The sequence below is a fragment of the Oxyura jamaicensis genome, chromosome 4, assembly GCF_011077185.1.
Source record: "Oxyura jamaicensis isolate SHBP4307 breed ruddy duck chromosome 4, BPBGC_Ojam_1.0, whole genome shotgun sequence".
Classification (NCBI taxonomy): Eukaryota; Metazoa; Chordata; class Aves; order Anseriformes; family Anatidae; genus Oxyura; species Oxyura jamaicensis.
In genome coordinates, this window is record NC_048896.1 from 31,115,242 (window position 1) to 31,138,570 (window position 23,329).

The 23,329-nt window shown below is 39.1% G+C and overlaps 1 protein-coding gene across 11 annotated transcripts in view; it reads left to right on the plus strand.

Moving 5' to 3' along the window:
- PALLD (palladin, cytoskeletal associated protein) overlaps positions 1–23,329 on the plus strand; it is a 197,729-nt gene that overhangs the window by 145,354 nt on the left and 29,046 nt on the right. For 8 of the 11 annotated variants that reach the window (XM_035326429.1, XM_035326428.1, XM_035326427.1 and 5 more), the window contains one exon: positions 14,762–15,457. The exons of the other annotated variants lie outside the window; for them this stretch is intronic. In XM_035326429.1, the coding sequence (XP_035182320.1) occupies positions 14,762–15,457 (696 nt within the window). The remainder of the gene's footprint in view (positions 1–14,761; positions 15,458–23,329) is intronic. 11 annotated transcript variants of the gene reach the window in all.

Genomic DNA, 23,329 nt, shown 5'->3' on the forward strand with positions numbered 1-23,329 from the left:
TATGAAGTATGTTAATCAAGCCGGACCTTTTGCCTTACAGATTCCACTTAATTTCAAATATCAGATTTTGAACATAAGACAAACTTAAACAAAACAATAAGCCTTGGATCATGAGATGCCATTTCTAGTATTGGACTCTTGAGGACAAAAGTTCTCCCTTGTGTAGAAGATCAGACATAACTAATGTGTGAAGTATTGCCTGGACTGTGTACAGCAAGAATTATGTGCTATCAATTCTTGCTTAGCAAAGTTTATTTCCCCATTTTTAAAGCTAAGGCCTTGCAGATTAGTTATTATTTAAGTAACTTTAATATTGAAGTCTTGAAATCCATTTGGAAAACTGTAGTCTCTGAAGGTTTATGAAATGACCTAAAAATGTGCAGCTTCAGACAACATTGCCTGTAGGGCGTGAGAATGCAATTAATGTGGTAAGTCAAAGTGCAAGGGCTCATTAGAGTCTTGGCATGCAGAAGAGGATGACTGTAGGGAACTGCGCTTCTTTTCTTCCAAACAACAATACTGAGCAGCTCAGTCTTTCTGCAGATCTGGGTGCCCACTCCCCCTGATATACTGCACAACTTGTTAGAGACCTTAAAAGTCTTTGCCTTATCTTGCCCTCTGTGGCAAAAACTGCAATACTTCAGTATGCTGTCTGGTCTCTCTGGCTTTTGATGATTCCTTGTTCTACAAAGAATTATCACATGGCATACAAGGTGAAGTACAATGTGAAGTCACAGGCCTACTGTCTTACACCTAGGTAGCACTTCTGGAGCTTGCAGAAGGGTGGTGAAGAAGTAGTGGTAGCCCAATGGAAGAGGCGGGGAGACAGAGAAGACTATAACTAGAGAAAGGGAGGTCAGTGAGGAGAAAAAGTTAAGACAGACCAGCACTATACTGTGATCCAAGTGCTGAGAGAACAGAGGATTGTGTGGAATCTCAGAGTTCGTGCAGGAAGAACATTATGATCCACACTGATGCTAACTGTACTGCTACCAAGTTTGGTGTTGTCAAAATTCCACTCTTTGAGGTACCTTACTCCAAAATTACGTGTTCATTATGGAGCTGTAGGTTGTTTATGAAAGCATAGAGAAAATAAGTCTCATCTACTCGTGAGCTAGAGTCCAAGCTGTGATATTTAAAGAGGAAAAGACTCACTTAGGTAGTGTTGACTTCAGTAAGGAAGATGTGTATCATTACGTTTATATGTTTATGGAATCAAAGCACCATTTTTATTTTAATTCATTTTAACTAGCTGTTTTACCAGTAGTTTCCAAATATAATTTAAGAACTCTAGTTATGTTAAGGAAACAACATAAATAATTGATCACACTTAAAATGTTATGCTACTAACTATTCAATGTAAAAACAATGTAAAAACTTTTTTTTTGGCAAGGACAAAGCATGAAATTCTGTTGATCAAAGTAAAATAAATTGATTTTCACTCTAGGAATAGATAAATTATTTTTCTCATGATCCATTTCTGTGTATTCATTTTAACATAAAACTCAAAGTGCTCAAGGTGTTTTTAATAAATATGGGACCCCCAATCAGACAAGTGGTGCATCTAGGCCAGTATTCCTGCCTGAGTGATCAGTTCTGCTCAGAAGGGTCAAGAGTGATCAAAATAACAAGTCCGCAGAGAGAATCATCCTTCACACTTATGAGACATAAAGGGTTTAAACACTGAAGAATACTTTTTCCTTTGTAACTAGATTTTTACATACTACCCTGTGATCAAACTGAAGATGAACAAGATGAGTTTGTTGCATCTTGGAGGTTTTTAGTCCAGGACACATGTTGTGGAATTAATTGAATTCTGGAGATCAGCTGCAGGCAAGAATGGTAAAATTTGTACTGTGGTGTATAGAGGAGTAAAATCAATGTCTAGGGTACATTGAACGTGTAAATACTACATAGTATGCATTGTACCCTATTTTTAAATATACTATGCATCAATATTCTATATACTTACACATTTTTTTCAAGAAAACCAACAAATTAAATGCAGAGATTGATTTTTCAGCATATTTGTTTAGCAAAACACATATTTGACTTCCCAGAAATTGAAACTTACACAAAATGTAAAGCCAGAGCCTCGCCTGTTGTAGTCAGCATACTTGCTTTTAAGTGTCTTCTATAATGTGTGACTCAGAATGATACCTCATGCTGGTTTATACATCTGCTGTGTAGCTATATATGTCAGCTATATAGCTGTATGTCAGCTACATACATATAGCTGACCTGCCATTCAGCATCATTAACACAATGTTTGGCCACAACAGATGTTTAGCACCGCGCAATTTACCTGTACAACTCCTTCTTTTGTATGGAACCTTCTTTTGTATGTAACGCACAGCTTACTTCAGGGAAGAAGTCCATGCTGCATAAGTCTTCCATAAACGATGTTACTCGATAAACTGAGAAATGAATTGCCTCTGATATGAATCTTCTTTATGGAATGTATTTCCACTCAAATGTTCAAAAGCAATTACGTGCCCCGTCATTTATATTTAAAGCAGTCATTTTAAATGTTTTACCAGAATGCACTGTACAGCTAGCAATTGAAGAAGAAAATAAATTTGCACTGTAAAATCAATTAATCTATTTACCAGGAAAATATTACTTAAAACGATGTTTTGCCAACAAAAGAAGTTATTTCAGCTTGAGCATCTGTGTCCAAATGTGTGTTATTTGCAGATAATCACTTTTCTTTGTGATAATAGATAATGGGAGTAGTGCTGGTCAGGTCTTTTCAATCAGGTTAGGAGCAGCAGAGATTCTGAATATTTTTGAATAGATTTTGACTGCAGTGGTATCTCTGCACTGTGCAAGGTCTTTGCTCAGTAATGCTGCTGGGAGGTGTTTGATTTTTGTTTTGTAACAAGCAATGAGGAAGTTACAGAGAAGTGCAGAGTTCAGTCAAGGGGTAAGGCTGCAAGTCTACTTTCTCATTAGGAGAAGGATGCCTATTACATCTTACTTAAGTTTATCAAGCAATTGTAATAAACAGTAGGTGATTTTGCATTTTGAGACTTGGCTTTTTTTTTTTTCATCTCTATTATACACTGGGGAAGATGCCTCTAAAAATGAACAAAATACCTCCCACCCCTGAAAGGGCACATCTGGCCGGGTAACAGTGACAGCACCCTGTAAACTGTATTTTATTTTCAAAGGTAGTCCATCAAGTTGGCTGGGTATCCATATCTTAAAAGATTGCTCCTGCTGCAAAATAGGTCAGAGAAGTGTTCATCAGGCAGGTACCACTGAAGCTGATGCAAGTTGCTGATAAGGGGAAAAAAAAAAAAAAAAAAAAAGTGAAAAACCAAAAAGATGCTGTCAGTCTACAGCAGATCAAGTTGTGCATGCTGTTGTAGCCAAGACTACAAAGAGTTCTGTCTTCCAACTGCTACAGCTGTCATAAGGTCCATCTCGCCACACTTTCAAGTGATTTAATTTTGCTGAGATATCCTGCTGCTGCTCTTTTGCCAGTCTGGGCTGGAGTTTTCCTTCTCTGTGACTGCTACGGCCCACAGAGAATCTGTTGGGCATGAATAGACTGAGCAGTTGCCAACTCCTCGCAGAAATGTTTGTGTGCAAACACTGAGGACACTTGAGGTATTTTTTGGTAAGCTTTTTTTTTCTTTTTTTTTTTTTTTTTTTCCAATAAAGTGAATAATTCGCTTAACCAGAGCTTTGTATTTCAACTGGCCTGTTTGTGGAAGGTAGGTCAGGCAGTTTGTCCATGCCTGAACAAACACATAGCTCCAGCAGGAGCCAAGCAGCTAGGTAATGTGTGAGGACAGCAACCTGGTGCCTCTTTCAGGTGCCAGAGAACAATGGCAGTGAAAGTCTGCTGTTTCTCCAGTTTGTGGATGGGATATCCTTCACCAGGGCTTTTAAAAAGGCTATCTAAGAAGGCATCTGTGAGGCAACGTTCTTGGAATAGATGTCCAAATGTCTCTGGATGATACCAATCCCTAACACAGCAGGAAATTCAGATTCCCTGGGAGGTGTGCAGCATGTCGAGTGACAACACGATTGTTCATCCCTTTTAAGTATATCCTTTTTGTTTTTTTTTTTTTCGTTGCCATAACTTTCATTAAGATTTACCAACCTAGATTGCATGACAGGGACACAGAGCCCTTCCCTGGGTCTTGCATAAGAAATGACTGCATTAGGATTACATTGATTGAATAAATGAAACAGAAGTTGTGAGTAATATTGTAGAGCTACTGAGAACCAGGCTGAACGATTATCGCTGTCTTCAGCACTTGTTACTTCTGCCACAAAAGCTGGTGTATGTTGGTTATGGGTTATTTCTGTGCACATGGAAGGAACCGAGCAAGAATGGTCTAATAGCAGAACTTTGTGATACGAAGATGGTGCTGACACCCAAAAGGCATTATATTCTCATGGTGGGAGAATCTCAAAAATATGTATTTACTTCACATTAAAAACCTACCTGTTTTTATGCATTGATTTGCTTTCCAATGGTTCCTTTATATGTGGTGTTTTAAGGGTGGAATACCTTCACTGAGTTTCAGTAAAACAGAATACTGATGCATCAGCTGCTAAAATCTGAGATGTACATGAAGCAGTGACCTGCTCACATCATAACTGTTTTTCTTTGTGAGTACAAAATAGGTGGGAAAAGGCCCTCAAATGTAGGCTGTAAAATGACCTTTATTTCTTCAAGTAGTTTTAAAGCGTCGTTCTCATTTTCCCAAAGACACAATTGCGCATGTGTGCACTCTTCTAATATCACACATCTAGATTTGTAATATCACACACATTTTTTTCTACCTTTTTTCTTTTCTTTCCTTTTTTCTTTCCTTTTAAAAAACATGCTCATTCTGACTCCCAAAAGTAGCTATTTCAATACTACAAACCGGTTGTCTTTCCACGTAACCCAAGGAACAGATACTTGACAGGTATCAAAAGGAGGGAGGTTCAGTTTTGAGCCTGCTGTAACTGGTGGGTGGGCATAAAAATAAACTAACTTCCCAACTTTGGTGGCCAATACTTGTAATTTGTAGAGTATCTTGTTAATCAAAAACATAAAATTAAAAAAACAATCCAACAAGCGAATATGCTGTGCAGCACTGAGAAAATGTATCATACTGCAGCTAGAAGAGGAGGAATGGTTGTCAGTCGTCTTCAGTTCACTTTGAGTTTTAGGCTGCAGCAGTTTTTGAAACTTAATTTTTATTTTATTTTTTTGCATACTTGCTTTGGATATATACCAGCAAGCACAGAATAAAACCTTCCATGTGGTCTGGCACAATTAGAGCCAGAGACCTGTCTGCATTCGCAGGCTAATTCGTTCCTGCATTTCAAGTCATGATTTCCTACAGTTTGGGTAAACTGAGCTGCAGTCTGGGACTTGTGCTGCTATTAATGCCTCATTACTAATTTACATCTTAATAACAGACTTTCTGCTCTGCTTCCTTTACCAGAGCAATTCTTGTGGTGTAACCCTAACAGAGATATGAAGTTTAGCTTTTTTACTGAAGCTGTATTGTGTCTTTATGACTTTTTGGAACAATAAGTGTGCACAAGAGCACAATTTCCTCTCTTTCTGTACCCAGGGTAAATGTGTTATCTTACTGGTGCATGTTTTGAAAAATGTCCCTGCAGTGTTACAGAGATATGAAAAAGGTTCCTGTCTCCAGAAGAATTGCTTGGAGCCGCCTTGTGTTCACTAACTACTGGCACTATCACTACTGTTAGTTTCCTTAGTACAGAACTTACCTTGATGTCTTTGACAGATAATCAAACAATAATGGAAAATGGGCACAGCTACAACTGCCACTTGTTAGGATAGACAGACTTTTAACAGCCAAATTACAGCAGGATTTCCTTAAAGGTGAGTTCACAAACAATGCGGACATGATGCAGACATTTTACATTTATCGTCTGCATGTACAAAGTTTCTCTGATGAAAAGTCAGGCTTAGTTTCACAGGATGCTCATAATACGGTACCTGTGTCACCCCTAAAACCAGGCCGATTATCCTCAGAGTACATTAGGGTACAGTGAAATTAGATAACTATAAACACTGCTGTATATTGACATGAAATAAGGAAAAATACCAGTTCTCGTGAATCTGCATTGCCAATTTGTTAAGCTTCAAAGGGTAAGCAATAAAAATGTTAAAAGGTTGGTGGAGGTGGTGCCTAGTTATAGCTCTCTAGATATTCAACACAAAGATTGAATTGTAATAACATCCCTGCAGCCTCCCTGATTGCAGGGTAGGACCCAAACTGGTGCTGGTTTTTGTTTTTCCTCCTCTTCTCCCCCTGGCCTTCCTCAGTTTTTGTTTTAACAGGTATTTCCACTCATATAAATGTGAACCCTTGCAGGTTTTAAAACAGTCCATGTTTGTTTCTCATATTTATAAGGGATTATTCAGCATCAGGGAACTTAATGCTCGGGTAAATGTATTTGTATAAGACAGCCTGAAGGCTGCCTGTGTCTTGGACGCCTTGTAGGTGTTGTTTTTTGTTCATTTTTGTTGTTTAAAAAAGCATTTTTAACATTTCTGAAACTGAGTAAGTATTCAGTGGACACAGTTTTAGTTGCAATTACCTCTGTATTCTGAGTATTTCTTTTTAGTGCAGCTGTTAATTCATTCACTGCTAGCTTAAGTTGATATTTTCATTTTTAATAACTCTCAAACATTGATACTTCTGGTGGAAAAGTTTATGTTAGCAATCTTATCAGAGGAAAATTTCAGATATTAGTAACTGTTGTCAAATTTTGCACGAGCCTCTCCAAAGCATTCAGTGCATTTCAGTCTCCAAAATAGTAACCGTCAGAAGTTTAGCAAATTATTCATTTCCAACAGTACCATTTAGACCAGTAAGAGACAAAATGTAGTTGTAGAAAGCAAATTATTTGGTGTGTTCAAGAGGTGGCTTAACCTGGTGAGTTTGCTGTCCCAGCTGCCAAAGAGCCACAGATGCAGAAGCACTGGGAGCATTGTGTAGGAAGGGAACCACAGCAGCTCCCAGCACTTCCAGTTCTCCATTCCTTCGCTGCCTGCCAGCTACCAAACCAGGCTGCCAAGGAGCTTGAGCGGTCTAACTGCATCTTAGTATGTTCTCATGCTAATAAATCATAACGGAAAATATTCCGTCCTAGATTTTATAAATATCTATATCTATGTATACACCTCGAATACTGTGTTCAGTCTGGGGCCCCTAGCCACAAGAAGGACATCGAGGTGCTGGAGCACGTCCAGAGAAGGGCAGCGAAGCTGATGAAGGGTGTGGAGCACAAGTCTTATGAGGACTGGCTGAGGGCACTGGGGTTGTTTAGCCTAGAGAAAAGGAGGCTGAGGGGAGACCCTATGGTGCTGTACAATTACCTTAATGGTGGGGATCGGGCTCTTCTCCCAAGCAACAAGTGATGAGGGGAAATGGTCTCAAGTTGCACCGGGGGGAGTTAGGTTGAAAATTAGGAGAAATTTCTTCACTGAAAGGGTTGTACAACATTGGAACAGGCTGCCCAGGAAAATGGTGGAGTCACCATCCCTGGAGGTCTTCAAGAAACGTGTAGGTGTAGAATTTAGTACTGTGGTTTAGCGGTGGACTTGGCAGTGCTAGGTTAAAGGTTGGACTAAGTGGCCTTAGAGGTCATTTCCAACCTGAATGATTCCATGATTCTGTGATATCTACATACATGAAGAAATGCATCTAAACGTAGATATTGAGTGGCATGGAAGTCAGTGTTACCTGAGAACACCTTTGCCTCTCAATACAGCATGATGGTGCCTTAAAGAAGCAAACACACAGACTGGTTGCTCTTGTAGAGCTCTGGCATTATTATGACGCTTGTCTTGAGAGAGAAGCTAGATCTTCATTGGAATGTAGGTTTCGTGGAGATGAGCAGTTGTTATTCCAAAATACAAAGTTTTTCTGGCATTAGTTTCAAATCTTAATTTAGAAAACTAGCTCAAGCTTTTAAAGTTGTGGTTAATTCTGATTATTTTCATTCAAAGTATTCCTGTACTTTCAGAGGTATGTCTAGTATATTTCTGTTGAACTGCACAATCTGTTCCTCAAAGGGCAGGTTACTGGAAGGACATGAAGGGGTCGGTCTGCTTTCACTCAGGAATGATTTGGGGCAAAAATGAGCCCATTGTTCTTTCATACATGATATGTAGGAGTCTTTCTTTCAAACAAAAATTGCTTTTCTTCGTCTGCTTTTCATTTGCTCCTTTTCTGTTGTTAAGATGATGAGGGAGGACCAAGGAGGGCCCATATCAGGAAATATGAAAAGTTATAACGTAGAGAAACTGTATTTAGTCTTGGTTCTTTATCTGTGGTGGTTGGTTTCAATCTATTTCACATACTGTGTAGTAAAACACTGAAGAAACATGAATGCCAAAACGTGGTAGAGGCTACCCGGATAGAGTTCATTCAGTGCAAGGCTGATTGCTGTCAAGGCCTGGACAGCTGGCACCACCCTGAGAGAAACCTTCCCCCATGATGGGCAGTCTGGGTCTAAGTGGCTTTCTTAAGAGTTTTTGCATTTAAAAGGTACAGGGAGCAGGTTGTACCTCTAGATCGCTTTGGATGCCAAGACTGGGTGGAACAAGCAGTATCAAGTGGCTGTTCTCAAGTAGTATCATGAACTGTGGGCTTACAGTGAGAACAACAAAGCCAGCACCACCAAGTTCAGTCAGCTCAGTTCAGCTGCTTGCCATTATCATTCCTTAGCACAGACAGCTCTGTCGACCTAGGCAAAGAACAATCTCTTTCTTCAAGATATAAAAAACAGACCTGTAAGGAGCTGATAGTTACATTGCAAATAGTAGGGTGCTTCCCAGGAGAGGTTTTGGGCTTTTTTCCTCCAAGAATCTTAATGATTTTCACAGACCCAGAGATGTAAGATAAATATAAAGCTGGTACATATTTTAATACCGGGAACCTGGGAATAAGCTTGATGGAGACCTTGCAATATGAAGGATTCCTTCCACCCTGAAAATGTCATCTGCTGTCAACCCACTTGTCAGTTCCTCCGGAGACTTTTTCAGAGATGTACAACCATCCCTGCCTATCTCCTGCACCTCCCCTGTTTCATAGCACTACATCCAAGCCCTTGGCCTGGGCTTAGATTACAGTTCCTTGTGGTGGCTGTTGCCTGCTTAGTTCTCAAAGGACTGTTCTAAAAAAGGTATCAGGAAGAAAACAAAAATTAAAATGGGATAAAAAGATAAATCAGCCTATGGTATTCCCACCAAGTACATACCTCAGAATACAAATCCTCGAGTAACTGTTACCCTTAAAATATGCCATCTTTACCAGCATTATTAGAGAATATTCTGCTAATATTTGTTCACTCTTTTTCCATGCAATCGGAGTTTTGCTTTTGAAAACATAGTATTCTGTAGTTACTCACCAAAAAAACGAATGTGTCTAGTCTTCCCTTTGAGTGTCTGTTTTCAAACATGAGTATTTAGCTCACACTCTTTTCATTGTTTAGCACTTAGTTTTTTGACTTAGCTGTGAAGAATGGGAGAAGAGGGGGGACAAAGAGCCAGACTGCTGCCGTGGAATAAAAGAGGACTGGAAACCAGGCTGGAAATGAGGCAAGGTGCAGTGGGCAGGCACTGACAAGTGAAGCTTACCCCTTCCACTTCTGTCAGTGAGTGGTCCCCTCAGCAGTCATCATCTCCCTGCACATGGCAAACCTTTCACTGGCACCAAGAGTGAGTGTGATTTGCCAGTGCTTTGACCCACGTGAGACCATGGCCAGTTTCTGCTTCTGGCAGTCTGTTAAAGCTAGCCTTGAGGCATTTTTGCATAAGGTTAATGCTGCCAGTGAACATCATATATGTGATCTGGCAGCTGGGGAGAGTGGCACATTGGGGAGAGCAGTGCTAAATGTCTGTTTCTTCAGGATACTGTTGTCACCATGGATTGTGACAGTACAGTGCCAAATCTCTAGGAAGCACGGCCTTTACAGGCAGTACAGTTCAAAAACCTTCTTACATGTATCTGCACCACTGTGAGCAATAGTTTAAATGAATTTTAATACTACATTTTTTCCTGTGGTGAGCTTAAAGTCCAACCAGCCAGAATTTCTGTTTGCATTAGCAGGTAGAGCACTTTGCCACATTGCGCCTGTGGGTTAGTAATAACAATGTTAGTAGTGAGCTGCTAGCAGTAGATATCCAGGCATCTAGTAACAGTATCATAAAGTTCATATAACTCATTTGAAAACTATGGAAACTAAGGTCCAGATGGAAAAGTGACTTGCAGGATCAAATCAACTCAGCTCTCCTTATTTTACTATCTCTCTTTGGTCTGAAATATTTCCTTTCAAGTGCTAATTTGTAGTGTACTGCAGATTTTAAATTGGAGCCTAGCTTCCTAGGATTTAAAAAAAGATCTTATTTTTTATGATACCTGATGCTCCTTGCTCTTTTGTCTTTGCTGTTGTTCTCATGTAGTTGTGTTGGCTTTGAGGAAATGCATAAATCCCTGACAGCAGTAGCGAGCCTCCTGCTGTGCTTGGAGGTTGCTGTGAATACCGTAGTTGTTGACACAGTAAGAGGAGACTTGCTGTCATCTCTAGTGGCAAGAGAAACTCTGACTTTCCTGATTAACTTTATATTCTAGTTTTCAATTCCGCAAAATTTAGCAAGTGTGAATTTCCATGAAGCTAGCTAATAGCATAATTAAAAAATTAGTAGTTGCTGTATCTTCATTCAGTTGTTAGTTTTTAAGAGAGGTCAGAGAAGAAAGCGAGGTTACAGAAATGCTTGGGAAAGTGTAATGTTGCATCCTGCGAGTCACCAGCACGGTAAGTAAAAGAATACCTAAAGAGGCAGTATAGAAATACCCCAAATTAATTCTAGCTATTCAATATTTCATATCGTAAAGAAAAGGAAGACTGACATTGTGTAGACAAGCACAGCTCCAGGAGTAACTTCATTTACTGTCACATCTTCTTGCACTGGGTGTTGCTAGTGATGCACACAGAAATCCTCATTCTTAACTGCTGAACAAATTGCATTTTTCTCCTTCTCAGTCACCATCTTCTTTTCACAGTTAGAAATTTAAAATAAGTGGAAAACAAAGTGATAGAAGCGTATAACTGAAGGTGCTAAGGCTGTGCCTTCCCGTTCTAGTAGCTGATAAGAAAAAATTAAGTATTGTGAACAGTAAGTCTAGGCATGTTCAGACTGTGAATAATAACTGCATAAATGCTGCTTTTCCCTCTGTTGCAACTAATGCCTGCTTCAGCTAAAATGTTACTGCTCTACTTTTTGCATTTCTTTAACTGTTTTAACACATCTATCAGAACACCTGAAGTGTTGTATAAAAATCTTGGGTAAGAATACTTGGTACTGAATAAAGTATTCACAAATATGGCAGCAGGCCTTTTAACAATATTTATCTACTACCTGGTCTGTTTTGCAGTGACTTCCTGAAAGTTCTTGGTATTTGCTTTACCCTAGTTAGGATTTTTTGTTATTTTCTGCTGCCATTAACTGATCAAATTTTACAAAAAAAAATAGTAAGTTACTTTAACTGTTCATTCTCATGTTGTTATAATTATTTGGTAAAATTGAAAGATCCACATGAGAAAATGAGTTTTATTCACTGTTGTTTAAACAAGCTTGATGTGTTCCCTTAGAGCATGTGTGCCCTTTAAAACACTTGGATTACAAAACATATTTCAGCTAATTGGAAAGAGGATGTAATTACAATTAAACTAATTTTTCCTGTAATCTCATCCAAAACTGAGCTTTTTTTTTTTTTTAATTATCTTTGTTTCACTACTGATGAGGGCAACATAACAGACGGATTCCTTTGCACAGTGTTGACTGCTGGGACCCTTTATATCCATGGCACAGCAGAGTTTCAGTGACCTACCTGTGCAGAGCTTCCCCTGCTGTTAGTGTCATTGCAGAGCAACACATGTGAATTGATTATTCTCTTCTTTTTTTCTTTTTTCCCCTTTTCATAATGACACATTCCTAGGGTACATCTGCTGAAGAAAGTAATAAGCGTAGGGCAGCATCTGCTGCTAAAAGGGTAGTTTCTGAGGTGCAGAACATCCCTTTGCAAACAAGGATCACGTGTTTCTACCACTGGAATGAAAATTTGCTATAAGATCTTTATATTTTTTTGCTACGTGGACTGATGTGATAATGCTTATGTCTGCATGTTATTTTTTAAGCAGACGTGCACTTGCTTTGTCTGGACCCTAAGCCGACAGAAGGCTTTGCAAATGGAATTAGTGTTGTCCCGAGCTAATAAACCCTGGCTTACAGGCATGCATATTCTTGTGGCCTCAAGTCGAGCTTAGTGTGAGAGCAGAGGAACCTCATGTTTGCCTGCCGACCTTTTGTAGTCATACTCTGAATCTGGTCTTTGCTGCTGCCCAGATTGGTACAGCAGCGCTTCGGTGGCAGGCACCGTAGTAGTGTGCTTACCATTGACAGGGCCATAGATGGTCATTTGTGTTGTGCTGTTGGCTGGGCACGCAGCCACGTGACTTGGCAATGAAAATGAAAAAAGTCCCAAGACAAGACACTCTGACTTGCTTTTAGCATATGTTGGGTAAACAGGAGCGTTGGAGACAGCTATTTTTTTTTCTGTATTCAACACAGCATTTACAATACTAAATTTCCCTCTTTTTTTTTTTTTTTTTTTTTTTTTTTTAACCTTAACCTCTCTGTAATGAATAAAAAAATAAGGGGGGGTGGGAGTGTTATGATGGAAGAGAAAGTATTCTAAAATAATTTTAGAGGCATGGGACGGTAGGTCTGCAAATAGACTAAAGAAACAGAATGAGCTGAAAGGAGCAGTGTTGCAGGACTTTCCTCAATCGGAGGTGACATCAAGTATTTCTGTCATCAGCCAAGAGAATCAAATTATGATGGGAACCAAAAGAAAAAAACACTATTGCTTTAGCCCACGTAGGGAAAGGAGGTTCTTGCCTAGTTCTGTAAAAGCTGAAGACTAAGATTCAACCCATGCTCTGTGGAATGATGGATTTAGAGTTGCTATTGTCAGCATCAAAAAATGAAGTATAAAAATCTGCAATTGAACTGCATTTGTACTGGTGTCGTTGACTCAAAAAGAAACAGGAAAGTTTAATCTCCTTTTAAGTACTGAAATATGTATTGTTGGTGAGATAACTTACGTCGCTAGAATGATTTATCTTTATTCCCAAGAAACGGTAAAAAGCAACTGTTAAAAGTAAAGGACTGATTTTTCAGTTTTCTGTCGCAAACAATCTTACTCCCCTGTTTTATCTAGAATATCTCCTTTGGCCTGAGATCATAAGCAGAGTTATTGTCAGAAAACATTTTCTGGGAAATGTGGATGGTTGGAATATCAAAATTAATCTTAGAATGGAAAATATGATAGTAGCATTTCCAATTTTGTTGCTACCAACAGTATACTGTTGTGCTAGAATCATACATTCATATGCCATGCATTAAGCAGACAGCTTCTAAAATTTCTGCTTAAAAGACCTAAATTATACATAAACAATGACACACTTGTATATAATGAAGTATTTATGTATGAAATATACAGAAAAGGTATATGCGCATATGCTGAAGCTTCGCAGACATCTGGAGTATTGAGATAAAGTTATGCTTTCCAGCTGGAACATGACAAGTTTTAAGCAAGTCAGTCTGATGAATTTTAAGTTGAGAGACCACACAGTTAAGCTTGATCTCCGTTTTCATAGGGCACTTACTTACATTGCACTCCTATTTTTTCAGCAGAACAGCAGTTAAAAGAGACTGCTACAATGTCTTTAAACTGAGAGACAGGAGAGTTACAAAGGAGCAATGAATAGGAAGGTCTCTATGTCATTCAAAACTAATGCTTTGTGGACAGAAAGCCAATGCATGCTCTGGTTTGCTTCATTGCTGAGCATAACGCCTTTTTTTGACTTAATTAACAATTTTGGGTGCTTCTGTGTATTGTTTTTTTTTTATTATTATTATTCTTTATTCTGCCAGAGAATGTCTGCATTTTTAAAGGAAAGTCTCATTTCCATTTGAGCTGATAGTGTTGCAATTAGGAATTCCTTAGAGCTGTATTCAGTACCTATTAAGATACACCTCAGAACCTACAATTAAGAACAAAACCTGAAAAAAAAAAAAAAAAAAATGGGACTAGATATATATGGAAGCTCAGTTTACCATCTCCTTAGGTTACAACTTTTTCCTGGAAGTGTTCTTTGCTCATATATAGGTACATGGATGGTTTCTAACAAAGAAGTTAGTTCATTTTCTCCAAGTAGCTCATTAAAAGTATGGCAGCAATTAGGCTTGTCTGATCTGCACAAGGAGGCTACAGCAGAAATCAAAGCTGAAGCTGTCACTGGGCAAATATCTGAGGAGTATTATGGGAACTTGGCCACGGAATGAAATAGGCAAGAAATGAAATGAAACTTCTAAGATCGTCAACATTACTTACATTAACTGGATCGCTCTTTTAAAATATGCTAAATGTTTTCAGATTGTCTTATAGTGTACCATTTTTAAGCAGTGAAAGTTTTGTTGACTTCTGTTTTGCATATCCCCCTCCTCCTTTTTTAGCTGAAAAAAGGACTTATGTAACAATGTTTTAGCTCTGAAAAATAGGGGTATTCAAGATATGCAAATGCTTTGAACTTTCCCTGGCTTCTGACTCTCCTAGACCACAGCTGAATGGAATTTTTACCTCTTCCCGGCCAGCACTGCATGTCTGATCATCTTTTTGTCTATTTTTCCTTCCTACAGGGATCCTATAAAAATACAGCAGCTGCAGAACCAAATTCGTCTGGAACAAGAAAGTGGCCAGTGGTATCGTCACCAGCAGCAACCTGAGCACCATCAGCACCCTCCCTCATCTCCTTCCTTTCCTCCTCCCCCCTCCTTCCAGGAGCTTGAGTCCAGCCAGTCTGTTATCTCTCCTGTGCCAATGAGTATTCTCAACTCTCATACTTCCCCAACCATGCAGTCTTCCAGCTCCTTCAACTACGCTCGACCTAAGCAGTTTATTGCTGCTCAGAACATCAGCCCTGCTTCAGGTTATGTGACTCCTTCTTCAGGATCGTCTACATCCAGCCTGCCTTCTCCTATGTCTCCAACTGCTTCCCAAAAACAGTTTGGGAGAGTGCCTGTTCCGCCTTTCTCTCAGCAGTTTGCTCCAGAAGGGGAGTACGGATGGTCTCCTTCTTCTCCATCCCCTCCTCCGCCGCCTCCGCCTGTCTTTAGTCCAACCGCGACGTATCCGGCCTGTGATTCCTTTCCACTTCCACCTCCTCCACCTCCTCCTCTTCCTTCACTTTCTTCACCTTCCCACAGCCTGTCTCCAACTCCCAGATTTCCTAATTCCGGCCAGTCTCCAGCAGCTTTTCTCAGCTCCATGCTGCCATCCCAGCCACCGCCCATTTCTGTCAACGCGTTAGGCCTCCCGAAAGGAGTGACACCTCCGTAAGTATTAGCTAATGAGCTCCTTGAGTTTGACTGTACTGAAGATTGTACTGAAGATTATTGCACTTGCTTCATTTTATACTTTTCTAGGGCCCCTTGCTGTTACCTGCCAGCTGAGAGAGAGATAATTCTTTGCAAATGCCTCTGTCCTAGAGATTAGATACAGTTTTCTAACTATCACAGAAAAGAGATTCTGAAAGAGTATTGCAGTAGGAGTAACGGGAAAATCTAAGGTTTTACACTGGAGTTGATGAATTTATGAAAGCAGCAGCAAAAGGTTCTGCATGCCCACAGAAGTGGAAGGAGATCCAAGAAAACCCTTCCCATGACCCAGCTCTCTTAAAGTCACGCATTCAATGATATTCATGATCTATGTTCCCATTGCATCTGTGCATAGAGAAAGTAAAGGGAGCATTTTTCAAAAGTCCCTATAGCTTTGTGATACTTGAAGTATAAGGTATTAAAGTGTACATCTGACAACAAAGTGGTCATAGTGATGTATTGACTCTTGCCTAGGGTTTTTGGTTTTTTTTTGCTTCTTTCCCCTAAGGAAGTTTGGAGAAGGGTTTAGGAGGGGATTTTGAAAAGAAGTGCATAAAAGCAAACAGAACCCCTCCTCCTAACAACTCTACATACTTGTTTTCCCCTTTTGTCTTCCCTAAAGGCCAAAATAGTATTTTGGAGCATGTCAGCTCCCGTCATAGATCAGTTTGTCTTTCCACTGGCACTAGATTCTCATTCCATCCTTAGAGAACAAAGAGACATGCTGAAGAACAAAAATGAGAATAGCTGTATCCAAGGCTTATTTATAACTTTGTCTAGAAGTTTGTCTAAACATATCTACAGTATCTAGGTGACTTGCTCAGCTACATACCGTTGTGGTGGGAACTTCTGTTATTTCAATCCAAGATATGCAAGGGAAAAGAAGGAGGAAGGTGGACAGATATCAGAGTAATAAATCATATATATGCTTTAATAAGCATTTCTTTATCTTGATTTCTGTCATATGGCTCATTATGGAATCTGGCCATAAAACTGAATTGGTAGAAAAATGAATAAATAGTACAGTTTGCTCTTGCACTCATAATAGTTATGATTTTCTGTCTTACCGTGTCCTTTGCACTGGCTGAGTTTCTCTGCTGAAAGTTGCATGATTGATTTACTGACAGCTTGGCAGGTAAGCACAGCCCGAGAAAGCCTGAAATTGCCCCTAATTAGACACATAGCTACATAGCTCTGTGGGCACGTGCTGTTGTGCTGCTTAGGGCAATCCACAGTAGGCAACCGTGGGTTGTACAACATTGGAACAGGCTGCCCAGGAAGATGGTGGAGTCACCATCCCTGGAGGTCTTCATGAAACATGTAGGGGTAGAATTTAGTACCGTGGTTTAGTGGTGGACTTGGCAGTGCTAGGTTAAAGGTTGGACTAACTGGCCTTAGAGGTCATTTCCAACCTGAATGATTCTACGATTCTTTCCCTATTATGCTACGTTCAGGCATATGTTCTTACTTGAGGCATTCAGCTGTGTTCCTCATTTCCTTTTATCCTTAGACACAGAGGCTGCACTCTGCAAGGATGCTTCCCCAAAACTAGCAGCCACCAGTCTGGGTGTGCATCTGACAGGGTGTTTGTCCCCCCAGGACAAGACAACAGCCTCAGGTTCTGAGCTGGGCCCGATAAGGTGGTTTGGGCTGTTTGGCCTGCCATTCCCTCAGGAAATGTAATCCAGATGGGAGCTGGATCATGTTAACCACGCTGAGTGTATGTGTGTATGATTTATACATCTGTATATATATTTACAATGAGCATTTATCATCTTAATTATAACATTAAAACATGGTAAAGGATGTACTGCTTGATGCAGAAAAGAATTCTGTTGTTATATATCTTTGCCTGTTTTTCTCTGGCCTCTCCCCTTTCATTTTACATTCACCATAGGCTGCTAATGTCTGTGTCTTTTGACTTGCTGAGTAAATAAGCGAGTCATTTGGTCTCCTCTGCTTTGTGCTTCAATTTCAGTTCTTCTGTATTTGTTTTTTTCACACCTTTGCTTTTTCTTACTCTTTCCCCATAACTTTTTCTCTACCCTCACAAGTCCTCTTTCCTTGAACATACATATCTTTCTGAGATGCTCTAGTTTTTGAGCACTCACAGTATTCCATATCCTAAGCCTATATTCTTACCATGTACTCCATACATCTCTGAGATCCACCGATTGCAAAGGATGATACTGTTACCTGGCAGTGTGCTGTTACAGATGAGGTACACGGAATGAATCATGGTATTCAGTTTTGCTTCAGCTCAGCATCTAAAAAACTAGTCAGGCTATTTAGCTTTGTCTCTACTTTCAAATCTGTCATGTAGTGGTGATATTGAGCATATGATTGTGTGTTGTTGAAAGTGAACTAGCTAGTGCTTGAAATGCCCTTAATGGAAAGGAGATGCATGTTTGACTAGAGACTTCAAGTACGGTGTTTGAAGTGGTAGGATTTCCTCTTTAGAAGATAACTTTATTATTTATTACTATATTTTGACTTCAGTGGAAGTAGGCTTGGATCTGTCATTGCATTTAGATACTTCTACAATTTCGTACCAAGTGCTTCTAAGAGACAAAATGCTCTTAACACAGTTTTGCTGTCTGCCTTCAGTATTTTCATAGCTCCTTTCTCTTGTCATTTTTTTTTGTGTGTGTGTGTGTCTGTATATTTCAGGGCTGGTGATTCACTGCTAGTATTATGATTACATGGTCTTTTTACCATTGTTGTTTACTTTATTTTTGTTTGTGTTGTTGTTGTTTTCTCACTCAGGCATGAGTACCTTGAAAATGATAATCAAATGTCTGAAAGAAAACAATAATTATTTAGCCATGTCAGTCTCCTGTAATTACCAAAAAAAAAAAAAAAATTATTTGGCAGAATAAGAAATTCTGTATACTATTTTATGTGTCTTGATATACTGTAGAATTTATTGAATAATTGTTTTCATACATTTCAGTGTTTTTTCATGACTAAATCTTTTTTAAAAAATCAGTAGTAAGTATGCAGCATTCTTATTTTCTTCTGATTGCTTTTGTGGTTGGAGCAGAATATGGGTAAATAATAACCATTGCAGTGCTAACGTTTTAGCTAAGAGTTGAATTTTTCCTTGGTTTTGGACCCTGAGGCTCTGTAGATAATGTACCATTATTTAAACCTGTTTGATAAAATGAATATTCTTCCTAGTTGATAGATAGACATTGTACATGTTGTTGGGTTGTTTTTTGTTTGTTTGTTTGTTTGTTTGTTTGTTTCCTCCCAGCGTGTAGCCTTACAGCCTTGTCTGAATCATGGGAACAGCTACTTATGAATTTTCTATATTTCATTTGGACATCTGAAACATGGACAGCAGCTTTGTGTAGTTAGTACCTACTAATTCACCTTTAAATAGTCTAAACATTTATTTGCAACAGTTTTATGGTAAATGTTTCAGTTGAATAAAATATATCTCAACTTACCAGTAAGCTCTAGCCACTTCGTTGTTAGCCACGGCTTGAAAACGAGGGTGTGTTGTAGCGATGTTAGCTTGAACAAACTTTAGGAACAACCATTTTTTGTGATGGGGGCTGATCTGATAAACTCGTATCTTGCCAGAGCGTTGTGTTATTAAGCAAGACAAGAAGTGCTGGTGGAGCTCCATAGCTAATTAAATACTGAAGGGAATTATGAACACTCATCAGTTGTTTCTGACGTAAAACTTGGCTGCAGTGATGTTGTTGGATACTGTTGGTAAAAATCCTGGCTCTTTGTTCCTTTACCTAAAGAAAACTCTTTGGGTGGGTAAATGTATTGGACTCAGGTTAGCTTTCAGTTACAAAAAGCATGCAGGAAACAGACTTGGTGCGACAGAAACCTAGAATTGAAGTGTTTTGTCCACATTTGAATCTTTTTAAGCTAGAATCTGGTCTTTACCGTTCATAGCAAAAGTGAATTATATCTATATCAAAATAGGTATACATTTTTTAATGATCAGAAAAGACAAATTCTGGGTAAGAGCATAAAATAATGAAATAAAATAACGAAAATAATGAAACAAAAAGATTATAAATCCTGCTATACAGAAAGGTGTGGAGTCACCCAAGCTGGGTCCCTTTATAGTTTCTAAGTATAAAAACATGTGTTGTCAGCTATACATACATCCTTTTGAAAAGAACTTCAAAAACTGTATTTTTTTTCCTAAGGTAGATGCTTTTTCAAGTAGATATCTCCAATAATATCACCATAGGCACAAACAGCAAATATATATATATATATAATAATAATCTGACTATAAAGACTTGTTGCAAGTAAATCTGGTACTCTAGATTCTCTTCTGAAGAAGAATTACTCTAATTCTCATCTCTGGAGGAAATCCTTAATACTCCTCTTCTGGGGGAGAGATGGAAAAGAAAACATTGCTTTGAAGACAAGATCATCTACAGCCTCTTTTAAAATTTAATTAAATAAGCTGGTTTTATCACTGCACATGATTTTTAAATCAATTGCCGTTTCAGTGATCTCCAGAATCTTAAATCTAAATCATGTGGTTTGTTCGGCCCCGAGCAGAGCAGGCCGAGGGGAGGCCTCATGGCGGCCTGCAGCTCCCTCACGAGGGGAGCGGAGGGGCAGGCGCTGAGCTCTGCTCTCTGGGGACAGTGACAGGACCCGAGGGAACGGCATGGAGCTGGGACAGGGGAGGGTCAGGCTGGGGGTTAGGGAAAGGTTCTGCACCCAGAGGGTGGTCAGGTGCTGGAACAGTCTCCCCGGGGACTTGGTCAGGGCCCCAAGCCTGACAGAGTTCAAGAAGCGTTTGGACAAAGCTCTCAGACACAGAGTCTGATTTTTGGGTGGTCCAGCCAGGAGCTGGATTCAACGACCCTGTGGGTCCCTTCCAATTCAGGATATTCTGTGATTCTGTGATTCAAAATCTTAACAGGGATTCTGTGGGAATCATGAGAATAGCAACAGCACAGAGATCTGCACATTTTTTCCCCTTTGAATCAGAGCTAATGGTCTGTTCTTGCAGCTGTGTACAGTGACTTGTGCATTTAATTCTGTCTCAAATAGCACCAAGAGACAAATATTTTAGTAACGCTTTTGTTCCTTGAGTCAGCGATGATGGTGACCACTGTGAGTAAAAGCTACATTTCTCTATGTTCATATCTAACAGCTTTCAACAGTCTGATGGTACAGATGTCAGCTTTCATTTTAGAGTAAAATGTATTGCACTCCTAAGTAGACCTGACATTTACTTTTCCCATTTCTGTAAGTTGTGTTTCTCACAACTGTAAAAAAAAAATTGAGGTTACCTACAGTATGGCTGATGAGAAATTTGTGATATGTAGGAAAGGATTAATTAACTCCTGATTAAGAATTCCACCACAAGACAAAGAACAATCAGGGTGTGTTCCTGCTTCTGAGGGAGCTCACTTCATTTCTCTCTGCTGCTCATCCATTCATACCTGGAGTTATCCCTGGGGCTCAGGAAACTGTATCTGAAAACAAGTGTTTCTGTCATTGGAAAAATTCCAGCAAATGTTAGGGTTTATTTTCAATCCCAACCCCCAATTTTCTTAAGCTGTTGTTCTTGTCCATTAGAACATTTTTGTGCAAATCTTCGTGATTTATTGTGTTGTACCTCCTTTCCCCATGGCTTGGATCTTACTTGTGGCTACTAGACCAGCACCTGTGTGGTTTATCTGTGGTACCAGATCACTTCTTGTTGATTGTGCTAAGGAACAACTCATATTGGGGATTTTGTTTTGGCAGCGTAACGCCTTTTTATTATATACATGCAAGTGATTATTGTAAAATGAATATGCATGTCCGCTTTTTTGAAATCTGATGAATGCATATTTGTTCTATTTGAACTTTGAAAGCCTGGTTGTGCCCTAGGTCCAATCTATTCAAGTTGCTTAAAAGTAGAGATCAAGAGTTTAATGTGGAGACACACAGACAGTAGCCAAAATAACTGACCTCCTGACAACCATTAGATCTGGAAGACTTAATTTTCCAGATGGTTTTTATCTAGTTCTTTTTCTACATGATAGTTATAGATGCTTAAGAATGTGGCATGATGACAAGTGAACTTAACTAAGAGAACTAGTACATATACCTTTCTGCTGAAAAGATATGAAAGCTATTTGTACCCATTCATTTATTTCAATGCAAATTGCACTGTTGCTTTATAGCTTTTTTTGGTCTGCAGATTTTTCCTTCTGAGGGTTTAATTTTATAACTTCTTTATTTCACATAGATTTATATGCTACAGAAATGTTTGTGAATCCAAAAACCAGGTACAGTGCTTGATACAAGTGGAGACCTTAACCAATAGCATTCCATCATGTGCCATTAAAGTTAATATTGTTGATATATTACCTTTTCTCAGACCAGAGTAGGTTTTACTTCACATTCTTCTAGCAGTTACCTATCTCTTCTCAAGAGTTGAGGACTATAAGAACTGTGCCAGCCTTTCTACGTTCAAGAGCAGTCAGTGCTTCTGTGATTTCTTCTTGACCCTTGGTTCCAGTATAATGCTGCTAACAATCCGAAAGGCAGATGAGATTACCAGTCACAAAATAGGTAGTATTTTTTCAATTAATACAAAATATGTGGACATCTTTTGAAAAGCAAACAGCACTTATGTATCTGTAGTAATCAGTGCAGCATGAAGCAGAGTAATTTGCTCAGGTGGGGAAGGAACTGAATAGGAGAATGAAAAAACAGTCATTCTTTGAATGAGCAAAAGTACGTTTTTAAAGATAAGACTTAGAAAAATAAGTTTTGGGTGGTAGGCATGCACTTTGTAGGTGATTTGTTCTGTGTGTTGTCTAATCAAGTCCTAAAGAGGGATCAGACTTGCTCAGGATTATATATTATTCACGTCAGTCTTGATCCTAACCAGTGCTGAAGCATGACTTTTTTTTTTTGGTAGTTTCATAACTTGTTCTTGGGTGGTAGAAATAATTGAACTTTGTTACCTTTGTTTCATTTTGTACAAATCATCCATAGTCAGGACTCTGCCTCAGGCATTCCCTTGATTTGGGTGCATTTAATGTCACATTACCAAACAGAGCTCTATATATGACAAGATCAGACTAAAACAATTTTAATATGCAGCTGCTACTTCAAAGTTCGTGGCCTGTTATAGTGCTTATAGTAACTTTGTTCTTACAGTAAGTGAAAAAATGTGTTAAATGGTTACAGGAATTAGCTGTATTTTTGGAAGACTTTAGTTTTAAAGGAAAAGTCAAGTTACTGTTCATTACCCCAGTACCAGAGAATTGATTTAGATTTCTGTGAAACTGAGCCATGTTGGCTGTAAACAGGAATTTGTTCTTGGAAGGATAACAACAGCCAGCCTGTTGCCCTTGTTTATGCTTTAAAAGGTACATAGGAAAAGAGAGGGAATCGCGTCCAGTATGCACTCTGTAATTAAAACATGAAAAGTACTGCTGGTTTGGCCTTCTTTCTAAACAAATGTTAGGGCAGACACTCAAAACTAAGAAGTGCCAAGCCAAGGTTGCAAAAATCTTTGCTGTCAAAAATCTCTCTGTTTGAATTAAGTTTGCCTGGGTTTTAGCAACGTCTTGCTCCCTTTCTGACCAAAAGAATTCCGACTCGCATGCTTTTATCTATGCCTGTATTCAGGCACTCGGTGACTTCAGTGATGCCCATTTTAGAGGTGCTTAAAATCGACATGAATTTCAGCCCAGTACTCAAAAGCTGATCATTTCTTTACACATTTGTGGTTGCTGTTGTGTCAATGTCTTTAAATATGCCTTTTCCAGCTACATTAATACTTCCAATATTCTCTGAAAAATGCATCGGGCAAAAAATGAACATACAAATACACAA